The following is a 16,481-nucleotide window of genomic DNA, read 5'->3' as shown; positions in this document are numbered from 1 at the left end:
GAATAATTTTATATGATTGGGTATACAAGCAGACATCTATAGAGACGAGGAGATGATGGGAGGAGAAATAGATCACACTTGAACCTCACTCTCATTTGAATTGTTCAGAAGGAGAATAGAGACATACATAGAGTTGGATACAGAAATATATTTCCTTCAATAGAGAAATAGTAAAGAAAAGGGTGGAGAGAGGGAATCAGGAAGAGAGTTGTCTAAGGGAAGGGACAATTAGGTGATAGTGCATAGTCTGTTAGGCCTGGAGTCAGGAAGATGAGTCCAAATTCAAGTTCAGACACTCCCTGGACAAGTCGCTTAACTCTGCTTGCCTCAATTTCCTTATCTTTAAAGTGAATGGAAGAAGGAAATGGAAAGTCACTCTAGTATTTTTGCCAAGAAAACCTCAAATGGGATCAAGGAAGTATCAATCATATCTGAAAGGACTCAACACATTAAGAAAGGGACCAATGTCTCACTTTATCCACTTCCCTTCAGCAAAATAAACTCTACCGACATACAAAAATATTGTTTTTGAGGTGGAAAAAGGAAAATCAGAGGGGGGGTGTCCATAAATTGGGGAGTAGTTGATTAAGTTGTGGTAATATACATGTAATTGAATACTATTGTGCTGAGCTCTTTTAAGTGTAATGACCAAAAAGAATTCCAGATGATAAAATGATGATAAAACCATGGATAAAAATCATGCTGGCCAAATCCTGGAAGATGAATGGAAAATAAGAAAAAAATTAACATGGCCAATGTGGGAAGTTCTCTTAACTGATTTATACATGCTTATAATGGGTTTTAGTTTTCTTATATTCTTAGTTCTTTTTTTTCATCATATTCTAAAAATTTCTTAAGGCAATGGGGTTAAGTGACTTGCCCAAGTTTACACAGCTAGGCAATTAAGTCTGAGGTTGGATTTGAACTTAGGTCCTCCTGACTCCAGGGTTAGGGCTCTATCCACTGTGCCACCTAGCTGCCCCTCAGCTCTTCATTTTTTTTAAAAATTTATTTTTATTAAAGATATTATTTGAGTTTTACAATTTTCCCCCCAATCTTACTTCCCTCCCCCCATGCCCCCCAGAAAGCGATCTGTCAGTCTTTACTTTGTTTCCATGTTGTACCTCGATCCAAATTGGGTGTGATGAGAGAGAAATCATATCCTTAAAGAAGAGAAGAGAAGTCTAAGAGGTGACAAGATCAGACAGTAAGATATCTGTTTTTTTCTAAATTAAAGGGAATAGTCCTTGCACTTTGTTCAAACTCCACAGCTCCTTATCTGGATACAGATGGTACTCTCCTTTGCAGACAGCCCAAAATTGTTCCTGATTGTTGCACTGATGGAATTGAGCGAGTCCTTCAAGGTTGAACATCACTCCCATGTTGCTGTTAGGGTATACAGTGTTTTTCTGGTTCTGCTCATCTCACTCAGCATCAGTTCTTGCAAATCCCTCCAGGCTTCCCTGAAATCCCATCCCTCCTGATTTCTAATAGAACAATAGTGTTCCATGACATACATATACCACAGTTTGCTAAGCCATTCCTCAATTGAAGGACATTTACTTGATTTCCAATTCTTTGCCATCACAAACAGGGCTGCTATAAATATTTTTGTACAAGTAATGTTTTTACCCTTTTTCATCATCTCTTCAGGGTATAGACCCAGTAGTGGTATTGCTGGGTCAAAGGGTATGCACATTTTTGTTGCCCTTTGTTTTCCAATAAAATTTAATTTTCTTGAGTTCAGATTATTTTGTTTTTGTCTTTGTATACTTAGGGGTTCAGCAAATACAGGCCTTCAGGGGAGCAAGATTCCTAATTGTACCAAGGGGCTTAAAATGGAAGACTCAATTCATGTCTCCTCCTGCCCAAATAGTCATGGTTAGCAAATTGATATAGTCAATCAGTGACTACTTGTTGGTGTCAAGGCCTATCTGGATAAAAAAAGTTGACTTTAATTTTCTCTGTTTCCATCTCTGTAATAGGTTCTGAACCGTGAACAAGGTATTCAGTGGATTAAGAAAGAGAGACTTCCAGCATTTCTAGAAAGTGATTGTTACTTTGAATACAGGTATTGTTATTTTCATGTATAAATACTTAAAATGTACTTAAATTTTTTAAAACCTAACTTTTGCTCTATTTTTTTTCAATATTCATGTCTAACTTTTAGCCTGAACTTGATTTTTTTAAAAAAAATCGATAACTCTTTTTCAGTGTGAGTGGTTTTCCTTTGTATTGTTCTGTATTTTATACATTTTTAAAAATATTATTCTCTTTTACTTTTACTTACCATAGTTCTTGAAAGTCTTTGCTCTTTCCAAAAATATCTGAGGAAAGCCAAATCTAAGAAATATGTTTCTTATTATAACTCTGAGCACTATATTCTGCAAAACTAGCAGAAATGAACTGGAATTTCATATAATCACAAAGTTGGAATGGTTTATCAGATTAATGATTATGGGTATGGATTAAGGTGGGAGAAAAAGGATATTAGGCCATACTGAAATATCACATACTTCTTTTTTCCTTGGCTTTAAAAATGCATCAGCATTTTTTATCTTAATATGTCTCAGAATTTTTTGTGTTATTTAATATTGACCCCTGCTCTGAATAATCTTTTTTTTCCTAAATAAAAAAAATATATGAAATGCCTATCAAAGACACAGAAGATGAGAGACTCTGATGGGATTGAGTTATACTGGAATTTTGCTTTCTTTCAATTCTAATGTGTCACAAAGAATGAGATTCTTTATGTTGGAAATTTTGCATTTTTCTAAGAGATTTTAAAGCTAAAGTATCCTGGAAACACAGGCAAAATGGTTTTAATTTTGGTCTTAATTAAGCAAACATCTCTGAAATTTTGAAATTTGCATCTATAAATAGGATATATGAGATGATTCAGTTGTAAACTTATTGAGCATTTGACCATTTCTGAACATGTAACCATATATGTACATTGTGTGTGTTTGTAAAATCTTATTAAATAATAACAATCAGCAAAAACAATTAAGAATTCTTGTCTTAGCTGTTCCTGAAGGAATGTATGAGAACCAGCAACAAATGCTGGCCATCAGCAGTTTCTACCTAGCCTTTATTTTAGGTCTAGATATATCTGACAGGGGCATTCTGGAGAGGGGAATACTTGGACTTGAATACATAAAATTGAATTCTTGATCTTCTCCTAAGATATGCTTTGTGTCTCATTTTTATAGTTCTTTTTTTTCTAAAATGCAGGTTAGCTAAACTGATATCACAAGTGAGATGGAGCAAATCTGGTGTGAATATGTACCTTGATCCTCTTTATAAACCCTGGGTCACTAAAAAGCCAGCCACGCCACCACCTTCTTTACTGGAAGATGAAAATGACTTAATTATGAAGAAATATTACATTTCCCTTGGCCAGGTAAAAAAAACATGCTTTTCATTTATTGAAACATATTTTTTTATGTATATGAGACTTTCATTTGTATTATTTGACCAGAAAAGGTAAACATAAAAATTCTTAAAAAACTTCTATAATATATAACAACATTATATGATATATAATTGTGCACAATCTACAATAATGCTTTCATAATACTTTTGGGTTTATTCTGAAAGGCATTTTCATACATAGGATGGTCAATTTTATTCCCATTGTAATATATAAAAGATGTATGGAATCTTCTTAAGGCAGATGGCAACGTGATGCAGTAGGTATAATGTTAGGTTTGGAGTCACAAAAACATGATTTCAAGTCTTGCTTCAGGCATTTACTAACTCTGTGACCTTTAGGAACTCAGTCTCTCTGAGCTGCAGTTTTCCTCATCGTTAAAATGGAAATAAGTGCATCAACTTCACAGGCATTATTGTAAGGATCAAATAAGAAAATGTACACAAAACAATTTTAAAACCTTAACAGTATTATATAAATGTTAGCTATTATGGACTTAATGATAGACTTTATGCTTATTTTACAAGAATTAGCCTCTTTGAGCCTGGAGGTTCTAGATGATTAGAACCACCAAGTGATCGTTTCTTGTAACTCCATTAAATCACGAAATTCATGGAAATGTTTGCAAAATGCTTTACTAAGCTCTGAGAGGGTTAAGATTTGTAACGGTGGATCACCTACACAGATGAGCTCACAGATTTAAAAATTTTTGCTTTCTAAAATACCATTTATTTCTTAATAGCCATAATTTTAAAAATGCAAGTTAGCTAGTGTCACAAATTAGATTAAATAAATAAGATACACATGTGTGTATAGGAGATCCCTCTTAGAGCATCTCTGACAAATGGTCATTCAGCTTTTGTCTGGAGTTTTCCAAAGACTTCTCTTAGATATCAAGCTCCTAGCATATATCAAGTCTTCATGTTATAGAGTTGCTGAGAACTGAGCAGTACCCCATGACTGTCAAAATCTCACCATGTATTATTTCTAATACATACATGCCTACATATATGCAGTCTCTATTATTAAAAATATTTTAGGTCTACCAGAAAGGAACAAAGACATGGTGAGTTAAAGGAAGATATATCTCATGTGGCAGGAGGAATATTGGACTTGGGGTTATCATACCTGCTTTTAAGCTCTAATTCCACCACTTTGGTTTATTCATCTTTGAAATAAGGGCATTAGACTAGGCAATATTTATTATTCTGTTTGCCTCATATTCTAGATACTTACATTTTGACTTTAAATGGTTTATGTATTTAAATCATTATAAGGTACAAAAACTATTTCTTCCAAACAACTCTAAATAATAAAAATTTATAATCCCTATTTGCTGAGGAAATTGAAGCTGAGAATTGCAGAATCTCAGCACAGGAGATACCTCTTAGAGCATTTCTGACAAATGGTCATTCAGCTTTTGTCTGGAGATTTCCTAATACTTCTCTTAGATATCAAGTTCCTAGAATATATCAAGTGCTTCATAAATGCTTATTGTGGAGTTGCTGGTATCTTCAGCAGAGCTGCTCCCACTTATCAGTACCCCTATCACTGGCAAAATCTCACCAGGTGTTACTCCTAGTTCCTATATTAGATCAACAACTACTTAAAAGTAAACTACAACCTCCCTCTTTGCCCCATTTCCTGTTCTTTCATCCTTGTCCTCAGCTCTCCCACTTTTGTTCTGCTCATTCCTTCTAGTTTTCTTTCAGAAATTCCTATTCCATATCTAACAAACTTCCTTGCATTTTGGACCTGTTCTTTTTCTGGCATTCCAAAACACCTGGTGTCCCCCAGAGGAGGGTACCTTACTATTGTGCCACCATCTCCTGCTTGGTCTCTAATCTCCTTTAGGAAGAGAAGTCCCCTGACACTGAGGTGAAGGGAAAGCATGCTATTCTACCAGTTTCCAGTCTCATCTTCTGCTTTGGGGGAAAGACACCTTCTGCTCCAAGTTCTTGCATCCTTGTTTGAACTGCCTAAGACTCTGAAAGGACTACCCAGACATCATAACACTGTTGACATTGAAAATCTTTCTAAAATTTTCCCTTACTGACTAACAAACTTCACCCCAGTCATGCCTCCCTCATCCAAGTGCTTCTGAATCCCTTATAGGTCATTCTTTAAATCCCATTCCACATCCTCCATTGCCCAATTCCTTATTCCCATTCCCCTCATCCTACCTCCGTGTTCCACTCTAAAGCTGCTTCCATTGTGCCCTCTGGAATGCCTGCTCCATAGGCCACAGACTTGCTTTACCTTAAATCTTTACTTCTTTACTTCTCTGCTCATCCACTCTCACTGATACTTGACTCCCTTCTGATAACAGAACTTCTGTGGACCCTCTTTCTAACGCGTCTTCACTTTTACTCCCACTGAACTCATTGATTGAGGAGGGAAGTTACTTTTTGTTACCCATTACCACTTCTGGGTTTCCCCCCACCATACTCTCTCCTCCTTTGAGATTCATAAAATCTACGTCTTTCATAAAATAAAAATCCTGGTAGCTGTTTTCAATAGAACTCTAGGGTATCCCCCTTCCTTTCTTAAAGCATTTAGTTTTGGGGCTCAGTCTTTCCTTATCTCATCCTAGGGGACTTTTAACATTTATCAACTCTCCTTCCGACTTAATCTTCTACCTCATGTCAGTTACATAACAGAGATGGGTCATATCCTTGATCTTGCTGTCATTCATAAAAATTTCACTTTCATGTACATGAACTCTGAAGTTCTCTTCTTGAATCATAATCAACTGTTATTTTACCTTTCCCTCTGCCTTTCAACATCATTCTTTACCTACACTCTGATCACCTTAACCCTTCAATTCTCTCCTAGCTTCTGCACTAGATACACTGTCGTTCTATTCCTATTTTGACCTCTTGGCGAATCAGTTGAATTCTAGGCTATCTTCTCTCTGAATCCCTTGCTCTCTTATCCTATTGATTATTTTGTCTTGCCAAGCCTCAGCCTTGGCTCACTCTTAACATTCACTTGTTCTTACATACATGTTACCAAAAGAAGGTGGAAAATAACATGCAACCATGCTGCCAGCCATGCAGGATCCATTGCAAATTTGTGTTATATTACCTTACCCAGACCCTCATTGCTGCTTGGCAATCCTTTTACACCTTTCCAACTCTCTTTCTCTTATTTACCACAGCAGCTCCTTCAAACCTTTTCATTCCTCTCTAAATCATCCATGCTTCTCCATTTCCCCTCTCTCTTAGCTGAGAATCTCATCTCATATTTTGCTGAAAAAAAAAATGAGAACTCATTAAGAACTCCCTCTTCTCAGGGCAGCTATATAGAGCACTGGCCCTGAAGTCAGGAGGACCTGAGTTCAAATCCAGTCTCAGACATCTAATAATTACCTAGTTGTGTGACCTTGGGCAAGTCACTTAACCCCATTGCCTTATAAAATTAAAAAAAGCTTGCTTTTCTGCCTTCCTGCTCAATTCATATCATCTAGATGTATTAGATGTATTCAAGATTATCTTTTCCTTGTCTCACGTAATGAGGTGGCCTTTCCAACCACTCTACCTGTACAAATGAATTTCATCCTACCCTGTTTCTAGCAGACTGTTCCCTTATTATCCTCCCCTCAATTATCTTCATTCTTTCTCTGTCTACTGATTGCTTCACTACTGCCTACAGATATGCCTGTGCATTCTTATCCTCCCCAAATCTGGGGCAGCTGGGTGCTACAGTGGATAGAGTACTGGTCCTGGAGTCAGGAGGACCTGAGTTCAAATGTGGGCTTAGACACTTAATAATTACCTAGTTGTGTGACCTTAGACAAGTGACTTAACCCCATTGCCTTACAAAAATCAACCACCCCCAAAATCAGGCCAAAAACAAAAACTCTTATTTGAACTATCCATCCTTGCTAACTACCATTCCATATCTTTGCTCCCTTTTGTGACTAAACTCCTTGGGAAGGACCTTTATAATAGGTGGTAACACTTTGTCTCTTCCAATTCTCTTCTTAACTTTCTACAGTCTGGCTTCTGATAGAATTATTCAATTAACATTACTTTCTCCAAAGTTATCAATGATCACTTAATCACCAAATCTAATGACCTTTTCTCAGTCCCCATCCTTCTTAATCTCCCTGCAGCCTTCACTACCATAAAGGAACTTCTTGTCTTTGATATTATCTTCTCTCTACTATTTTCTGTTTCTCCTCTTGATTGTTCCTTCTCAGTCTCTTTTTGCCAGTTCTTCATTCAGACTATGCCTAATAAGTGGGCACTGCACAAGGTTCTGTTTTGGGCCCTCTTCCATATTTGTCTTCTATACTGTTTAATTTAGTAATCTCATTACCTTACATGATTTCTATATCATCTCAGTGCTGAAGATTTTTAAATCTACTTATTTGTCCCTAACTTTCCTGGCTGATGTCTAGTCTCACATATCCAGTTGCCTATTAGAAAATAGCCATCCAAACCAATTGATTATCTTTCTCCCTAATTCCTCCATCCTTCCAAACTTTTCTACTGCTTTTGAAGGTACCACCATCCTCCCAGTTTCCCAGGCCTTACAAGCCAGATGACATCATCAACTCCTTACTATCTCCCTTATAACTAATATTACCAAGGCCTGTTAATTCCACTATTGGATATTTCTTAAATATGCCTCCTCTCCCCTCTGATCCTGCCACTACTCTGATGCAAGTTCTCATCTCCTCACACCTAGGCACTGTATATAACCTATTGGTTGGTTTGCCTGCCACAAGTTTCTCCCCACTCCAGTCTACCCTTTCATCAACCACCCAATTGGTTTTCCTAAAGCATTGATCTGACCATATCACCCTCCTGCTCAAAAAACTACAATGGCTCCTATTACTTCCTGGATCAAATATAAATACTAAGTTTGGTGGTCAAAATTCTTCATAACTCACTCCCCTCCCTACCTCTCCAATCTTCTCCCTCTTTACATTCTTCCCCCCTCTGGGATTGTGTCCCTTGCTGTTTTGAGTAAGGTGCTCCATCTTTATTCCAGTCTGGAATCCTCCCTTTCCTGATCTGTCTCCTGCATTCCTTTGCTTCTTTCATGTCCCAGCTATAATACCACCTTACATAGAAATTGTTTTCCAATATTCATTGATACTAGTGCTTCCCTCTGCTAATCATAATCTGTTTATCTGTCATGTAGTTTATGTGTGTGTGTGTGTGTGTGTGTGTGTTGATGTCCCCTCAAATACCCTAACATCCTGGTTCTTCAGTTGTCTCCCCAAATCCTTTGACCAGGGAAATTTGAACCCTTGATCTCATCACCTGCAAAGTGAAGTTTAGAAATCCCTATTCCATTTCACCTTTGTCTTGCCCCTCCTAAAACTATTCTTCATCTTCACTGTGACTTCATATCCCTCTACTCTTCTGTACTGTGACATGCCATCATCCCTGTTCTGACTTCACTTTGTGCACTTCCCAATCTTGGTTCTATTGCTAATTAATTCAGCTCCTCCTTGTTCTCTTGTCCCATCCCTATTCATGCCATACCAAATTCCAGCTCTGTATTACCACCCCCATTCTCCTTTTCCATTCCTTCTCACATGATAAATGAATTGAGCTGGAGGAAGTCAAACTGAGCTTTCTAGGTCCACTATAAATTCATGTTATCTAAGCTCAAATGGATTTCTATTGCAGCAAGGCAATCCATTCCATCTTCCTTAATTGATTTCTGTTTCAAACTTTTTCATTCTTATACCATTCCTTTCTCTTTCTCAGTTGAGGACCTTATCTTATGATTTTTTGAAAATATGGATGTCATTAATTTAATGCTCTAGTGGTAAAAATTTGACTTGATTCTGGAAAGAAACTAGATACAAAAAATCATTTACACATGTATATATTTTTATGATAATACTACTTGTATATAGCCTAAATAGCTTAGGTGAATAACTAGAAGGATTAAATATGAGAAATATTAATGGTGCATGTTATTACTACTGGTCATAACTTCCTTCAGTAGAAATACAGAGTTGAATGACTCCTAGGTAGAAAAAATTTTAAAATAGTACTTTGTGTTACAGAAAAGAACAGGAAACAAAATGTGTATTCCCCAATTAGGAAATGGATATACAAGTTAAGATATGTGACTGTACTGGAAAGTCATAGTTTAGGAGAAACCTGGAAAGACTTGTATGAACTGATGCAGAGTGGAGTGAACTGGAACCAAGAGAACAATATAGTTTGATAACCACAATAATGTAAGGGAAAATAACTTTAAAAGACTTCAAAACTTATCAAAGCAGTGATTAATCTTGTCTTCAGAAGAATGAAGTTGAATCATGCCTTCTACTTCTTGGCAGAGAAGTTTTGGACTAGATCAAGAGTCACTAAAGTATGGTCTGAGGACCAATTCTTGTATTCTTTATGTTTTTGTACAATGGTGAACTAAGAATATCTTTTACATTTTAAAATAATTATGGTGCTTAAAAAAATATAAAAGCCAAGGCTGTGGGCTAGATTTGGTTTCCTAATCTCTAGACTATATAGAATGAGATAAACATTTCTGGAGAATAACTAATGTATTGATTTGTTTTGCCTGATTATACTGTGTTTTCTTTTTTATAGATTGCAGAGAGGGGAGCTAGTAGGAGATAGTGGCACCTAGGTGGCGCAGTGGATAGAATGCTATGCCTAGATAAGACCTAACTTCTTGAGTTCAAATGTGGCTCACTTATGGGCAAATTTGAACCCTTGATCTCATCACCTGCAAAATGGAGTTTAGAAATCCCTATTCCATTTCACCTTTGTCTTACCCCCTCCTAAAACTATTCTTCATCTTCACTGTGACTTCATCCCTCTATTCTTCTGTACTGTGACATGCCATCTTGGGCAATTCACTTAATCCTGTTTGCCTGAGTTTCCTCATCTGTAAAATGGACTGGAGAAGGACATGACAAATCACTCCAGTAAATTTGCCCAAAAAACTTGGAAATGAGTCATGAAAAGTTGATAATGACTGAACATGACTAGACAATAAGGGAAAGGAATCGTGGATAATGAAAGCTATATGGAAAAAGAACAGGGAAAAAAAGAGCATCAATGAAATGATTAAAATACAGAAGAGAAAAGAATATTCAATAGATAGATAGAGATGATAGAAGATAATTAAACATTACTATGTCCTTAATTTGACATACACAAACTATGTAGCAAGATTACAGGTTGAAATTCATTCTTTTCTATTCTTTATGATACTGAAATGTTCATTTTTAGTTTATAATAATATATAAAGTAAAAAAGGTCATTCACCACAAACTTCTTTTCCCTTTCATTACATCTCAAAACCCCTTGACATCATCTCTCACTCTTTTCCTTCTCCTCTTTACATTAAGGCTAACTCTCTACAAGTGGGTCATTGGTCTCACTCCTTCCAGCAGATTGACTCCCCCCCCTGCCCCCAACCTAGGTCTTTCCATTTCTCTCCAGTCTTTTAATTTCTCTTATTCACTGGTTCCTTCCTTGCTATAATCACACTCAAATGAAAAAATTCTCATGTATTCTCTCAAGTTATCCTACATTATGTGTAGGAATGAAGTGGCATGAGGTCAGAGGGAGGAAAGTGAAGTCAGAGCAGGGGTGAGCTGAGAAAGAACTAAGGAGTAGAGGAATTGGAGGTGTCAATGACAGGTTTAGGAGAGATAGAACATAGACCCAGGGTCATACTCTATATATGTTTGTGTGTGTATGTATGTACGTATGTGTGTATGTGAGTAAATCAGATAAGTCAAGGTAAGAGGAAGACCAGCACAGAGCAGTGTCACAAAACCCCAGAGAAGAAAGAGGATTAAGAAAAGACCACCTTCTCAGGCAATTAAGAAATCATTAGAAACTCTCTCATTGTCTCATTAGAAACTCTCTCATCAGCTCCCAAAGTCACACAGGTAGTAAGAGTCAACCTCGGGCAAGTCACTTAACCCTTACTACCTCTCATCCAGGGTCATCCCCAGTTGTCCTGATTCCCATCTGGCCACTGGACCCAGATGGCTCTGGAAGAGAAAGTGATGGTGACTTAGCACAGACCCCTCACTCAAATCCAAAAATCTAAAATCCAATTCTGGAAAACCAAGATATCACCTAATATAAGAAAAGAGAGGATGAGTGAAGGGAATAGAACCAAGAGAACAATTTACACTTGAACATTATGAGATGAACAACCTTGATGGAAGCAACCCCTCTCAGCAGTCCAGAGAGCTAGGACAACTGCATTTGACAGATTATGGGCTATATTATCCCCAACCAGAGGAAGAAATACAAAACAAAACACAGGGAAAAAAAATGAATCTGATGAACACTTAATAAAAAGTTATCCCTTATGCATTTCTTTCCCTTAATTCTAATTCCTCATACCAAAAATTACTAATTTGTAAATATGTTTAACAAAATGTATATTTAAAATGCTAACCTTACTGTTCCCAACTGAGGGTATGGGGGTGGAAGGGAGGGTGGAGGGAAACTTTGTAACTTGGAAATATGCAGGTACAAATGGCTGGAAATAAATAAATAAATAAATAAATATTTTGTAAAAGGAAAAGAGGAGTGGTCTTAGCAACAAGGGGGTCCTGACATCTCTAACTTGACTGCCTTCACTCTCACAGCTACCTCCTAGTTGAAGGCCTGTCACCTCTTACCCACATTATTGCTTAGCTTCCTAATTGCTGTTCCTTTCTCAAGTCTCTCTCTATTCTAATCCTATATGTTACTGCCAAAAGAATTTTCCTTAAACATAGCACTATGTAATTCTCCTACTCAATCACCTATGACTTCCTTTTGTCTTTAAAATAAAATGTAGACTTTTTTGTTTAGCTTTTAAAGCCATATACAATCTCACCCCAATTTACTTTTTTCTGCTTATTTTTATATTACTCCTTATCTATATTCTGTATTTCAACCAAATTGGTATCCTTTCTGATCTTCACTAAAATTACTACATCTCTCATATGTGTCCCATCTTTGGGATATCCCATCTGCATGGAATTTCTTTCTTCATGTGACACTGCTCAGCACTGTCTTCTGTATTTAGTTTTTCCTGATCCTCCCTAATCACCCAAACCAAATATATTTATTTTTTTAATTTTTTATGCTACTTACCTTCACACACACACACACACACACACACACACACACACACACACACACGAGACCTTCAGATAAAAGTATGCAGTTGCTTATCCAGAATTTCATTGTGGATCTTTTAAGATCCTTCCCAACTTTTTAAGACTTAGTCTTCTTTGGTAACCACACTAGTCTAGATTCAAAAGAAAGAATATATATATATCAAAATATGTGCTTTTTTATTTTCTAGTCTACTGTTACTCAGACTCAAGAATGGTTTACAAAAGCAAAACAAAACCAGTGCACAGTAACAACCTCATTACCTACTTGCATGATCACATCTAGGATTCAAGACAAAGCCCTTGAGGGTAAGCAGTAGTGGTTGATTTCTAAACAACGAAAATATTGAAGTTTGAGCTATTCTTTAGTCTTAACTATTTCTTGTTCTAATGTTACTGCATGTCATTTTTTGGTTAAAATGGTGGAGTTTAAAAAGGAACGTTTCCCTCTTTCCATATTCAGCCCTTCCTTATAAGGTGAGATTTTCAAGAGTCTGGACAAATCTCCTAGATTATTCAACTATGTGAGGGTTCATAAATCTGGGCCCTATGAACTTTTTTATAAGAACAATTTCAATATAACTGGTTCTTTATGCATTAAAAAAAATTCTGAGAAGTGGTCCACAGACTTCACCAGACTGCCAAAGAGGGATTCATGATGCAAAAAAAGATTAAAAACCCTGGGCTTGAGGGTAAGATACCTGTCATGGAGAAAGATGTGGTTTTGTTAAGGTGCAAGTCTAGAAAGAGGAATACAAGGGGCAAGTCTAGAATTAGGTGTGGAGCTCAGCCATTGTTCACCCTATTATTTTTATCTTAATCCCTCTGAATAAAATATAGTCTGTACTCCTCAGTTTCCTAATACTGTTTATTCTCTATTGGATTCTTTGTCCTACAACTAAACTTATATCTAGTTTAAGGGAAAACTTAGATCAAAAGATATGTGATTCTATGAAATCAGTTTAGATCAAAGATATGTGATTCTATGAAATCAGTCTGCCAACTCCTATGATTCTTGGATACAAGGTTTTCTCTGCTGCTTAACCCCCAATTTGGGAATATGAGGGAATAATTGGCAGGGAAACTAGTCAGTGACATTTAGGGACTCTCTTGTTTGTGTATATACATACATACATACATACATATATATATATATATACATATATATATGTCTCTGGGGCTTATGTATGTAGCAAGTAATTAATATATGTTTGTTGAAAGTATGAAAGTAAAGTAGAAGCATTATTGTTAACTCCTTTCTTAACTTTCCTCAGTGCTAAAATTCTGAGTTTATACTTGAATTTAATAGTTTAGTAATAGTAATAATAGAACTTGAGCAAAAATTTCCCTCCTAGGTTAAGATAAGGAAAGTGTACCTCCATTGGATTTATAAGAGATCATTCTCTTAACACTGAATTGGGGATTAAACCCACTAATACTGATTGAGACATAAACGATGTTATTTCTGATACCAATAGAACATAGTGTGTGGAATAAAATAAGGAATGTATTTTTTACTGCTTTGAGAAAGGAAGGAAGAGGGGGATAGAGTAATTCTAGTCACAAATATAAAGCCTTTATTTTGAAGGAATTTGGGGGGGAAATTGAATGTATATCTACAGCCTATCTATAGAGGGGACCATTCATGAAGTGAGAATGAGGATAGCTTGCTTGTTGTATTGGTATCCATCATATCCATGAAGGCATCTAGAAGAAAGTTTCTTTCTCTTATGGAACTCCCAATGACAGTTTTCTTGGAAGGTGTGGACAGGAGCTGTTATATAAAATGCATAAATGCTTCTTAGGTTGTGATTGATTGATATTCTTGGAAAGAGACTGATGAGATTACAGATCTGTTGATCTATGTTTGTGCACAGGCCTTATGCTATTCAAAAAATTTTAACTTTAATAACTTAGGTTGTAAAGATTATTAAGGTTATTTAAAAAACCTCATCTTTCTGGTAAAAGTGGTTAAATATTCTTTTCTTAGCTTGTCATAGGAAAAGACCATAAGAGGCCATTAGCTTCTTCATACAAGATGAAGAAATTGATTGCTCAATATAACATAAGTAGTAAGTAATAAAAAATGAAGGTTTTTGAACCATGTTCATACCTCCAGAACCAATATTTTTCCCTCTATACTACATTGTCCTTCAAAGTATGAAATGTTCATATGTGAACTTAAATTGTTATAGACAACAGACACAGTTTACTTTTCTGTGTGAAATTCTTTTCATTTCTCATAGGATATAAAATTGCATATTTAGTTTAGTTGTAAAACACAGGTGTCAAAAATATGGTATGTTAACATTTAGTTTATTAAATATATAATGCATATTTAATATAGAATCTCATGTCTAAACCAACCTAAACTACTTAAGTTTAAAGTTCTTTAAGGAATCATAAAAACCTCTCCCTGTCATCCACGTAATAAAACAGTTTTATCTAATGGTCTTTTTCATGATTAATGATTTAATGTAGAAAATGATGACATTTTTGTTGACTATGTGAAGAAAGATTCAACTACTACTTCTGGATCAGCAATAGAAACTTTTAATCAAGAAGGATCTGTATCTATTAAAGACACTTCTTCTCATGCTCTTATGAGAATTTATTTGGAAAGACAGCAGGAGACCCTTAAGGATTTGGAAGTAGTTTTCCCATCACTTGAGGAATTTGCAATGGCTTATACAAACTTTGTTATGAAATTAGCAGTGTCAAAACTTGTTCAACGACCATTTTTATACAATGAAGAAGATATAAACTTTAATAATGTTTCACGAGTGATGATTCAAGATCAGAAGGAGGATGTTGAAAAGAAAATGTCAGATTTTTCTCCAGAAATTGAAGAGAAAGAATTTGATGAGAATTTGGAACTAGTGAGTTTATATTCAAGAAGTGAAAGTATTGGGTCAGATGCCAGAGCTGATTGGTGCATTTCCCATAAGACTTATGACATTGGCACAAGAAAAGAGTTTGAAAGATTTAAGAAGTTTATAAAAGGGACACCAGGAGAGAAATGTCGGTGGCTCTGGATGGATATTGAAAGATTAAAGGTTCTTAGAGATTCTGGAAGACGTCAAAGGTATTTTTCCTTTTTTTATTAAATTACTATTTTTCAAATAAAAATGTTTATTTGGGTTGTTTTTACTTTCTAGTTCAATAAATATTTTAACTCTAAAATAATTGGTACTCTGAGAATAAATGATCATTATTAGAAATTGAAATTATGATGGTTATTAATGCTAGTTTTCTCTAGGATTCTGATTTTTATAGTCCACAGATAATAAAAAAAAATTCACTTAATTTGTAAAATAGTTTCCCAGAAGAGCTCAAAAATATTTCCATGTTTGTTATTTTCAGCCTTATACCTTTCCTGTGGTCAAAGTTTTGTTTTCCTCCTTTTGTAAGTAAGGAAACATACTCAGAGAGGTAAATATCTTTTCCAGGGTTACAATCATTATTTTGACCAACTCTTTTCTCTGATAGTCTTATAGCAATCTTGAGGAGACTTCTTTTCACACTAGGACGTTAATATTTTCATGTGCTGTTAGATTGCCATGGTAAAAGGAAGTAAAACTTATGCTATCCCAACAAGTACCTGTATGTCTATCTGGTCCTTGCAGTGGGGGGGGGGGGGGGTTAAATGAACTTAGTCTTCACTGAGCTACTCTGGAGTGGATTAGTTAGAAACATCTTGCTAGATTGCTTCTGACTGGGGGGGGGGCCCTTCTTAGTCAGACTTCTAATAACTGAGCCAGAGTCTTTGAAAGGTGAAGATAGATAGATCAGACTATAACTTCTATTGAGATATCTAGTCTGAGTATAATTATTTATTATGTTTTCCCATTGAATTTTTTTGAGGGTATATAGGTCACAGAGGTAATTTTTACCCAGAATCCACAATGACACCACAATGGTTCC

The 16,481-nt window shown here is 35.8% G+C and overlaps 1 protein-coding gene across 3 annotated transcripts in view; it reads left to right on the top strand.

The window, feature by feature from the left end:
• The window catches only part of RGS22 (regulator of G protein signaling 22), a 187,628-nt gene that overhangs the window by 43,791 nt on the left and 127,356 nt on the right, over nt 1-16,481 (top strand). For all 3 annotated transcript variants that reach the window (XM_074200605.1, XM_074200607.1, XM_074200606.1), the window contains exons 5-8: nt 1,986-2,071; nt 3,235-3,403; nt 12,749-12,866; nt 15,039-15,642. In XM_074200605.1, coding sequence (XP_074056706.1) covers nt 1,986-2,071; nt 3,235-3,403; nt 12,749-12,866; nt 15,039-15,642 — 977 coding nt within the window. The remainder of the gene's footprint in view (nt 1-1,985; nt 2,072-3,234; nt 3,404-12,748; nt 12,867-15,038; nt 15,643-16,481) is intronic.

The sequence above is a fragment of the Macrotis lagotis genome, chromosome X (genome assembly GCF_037893015.1).
Source record: "Macrotis lagotis isolate mMagLag1 chromosome X, bilby.v1.9.chrom.fasta, whole genome shotgun sequence".
NCBI lineage: Eukaryota > Metazoa > Chordata > Mammalia > Peramelemorphia > Peramelidae > Macrotis > Macrotis lagotis.
Note: the sequence above shows the minus strand (reverse complement) of the source record. Positions and strands in the feature narration are given on the sequence as shown.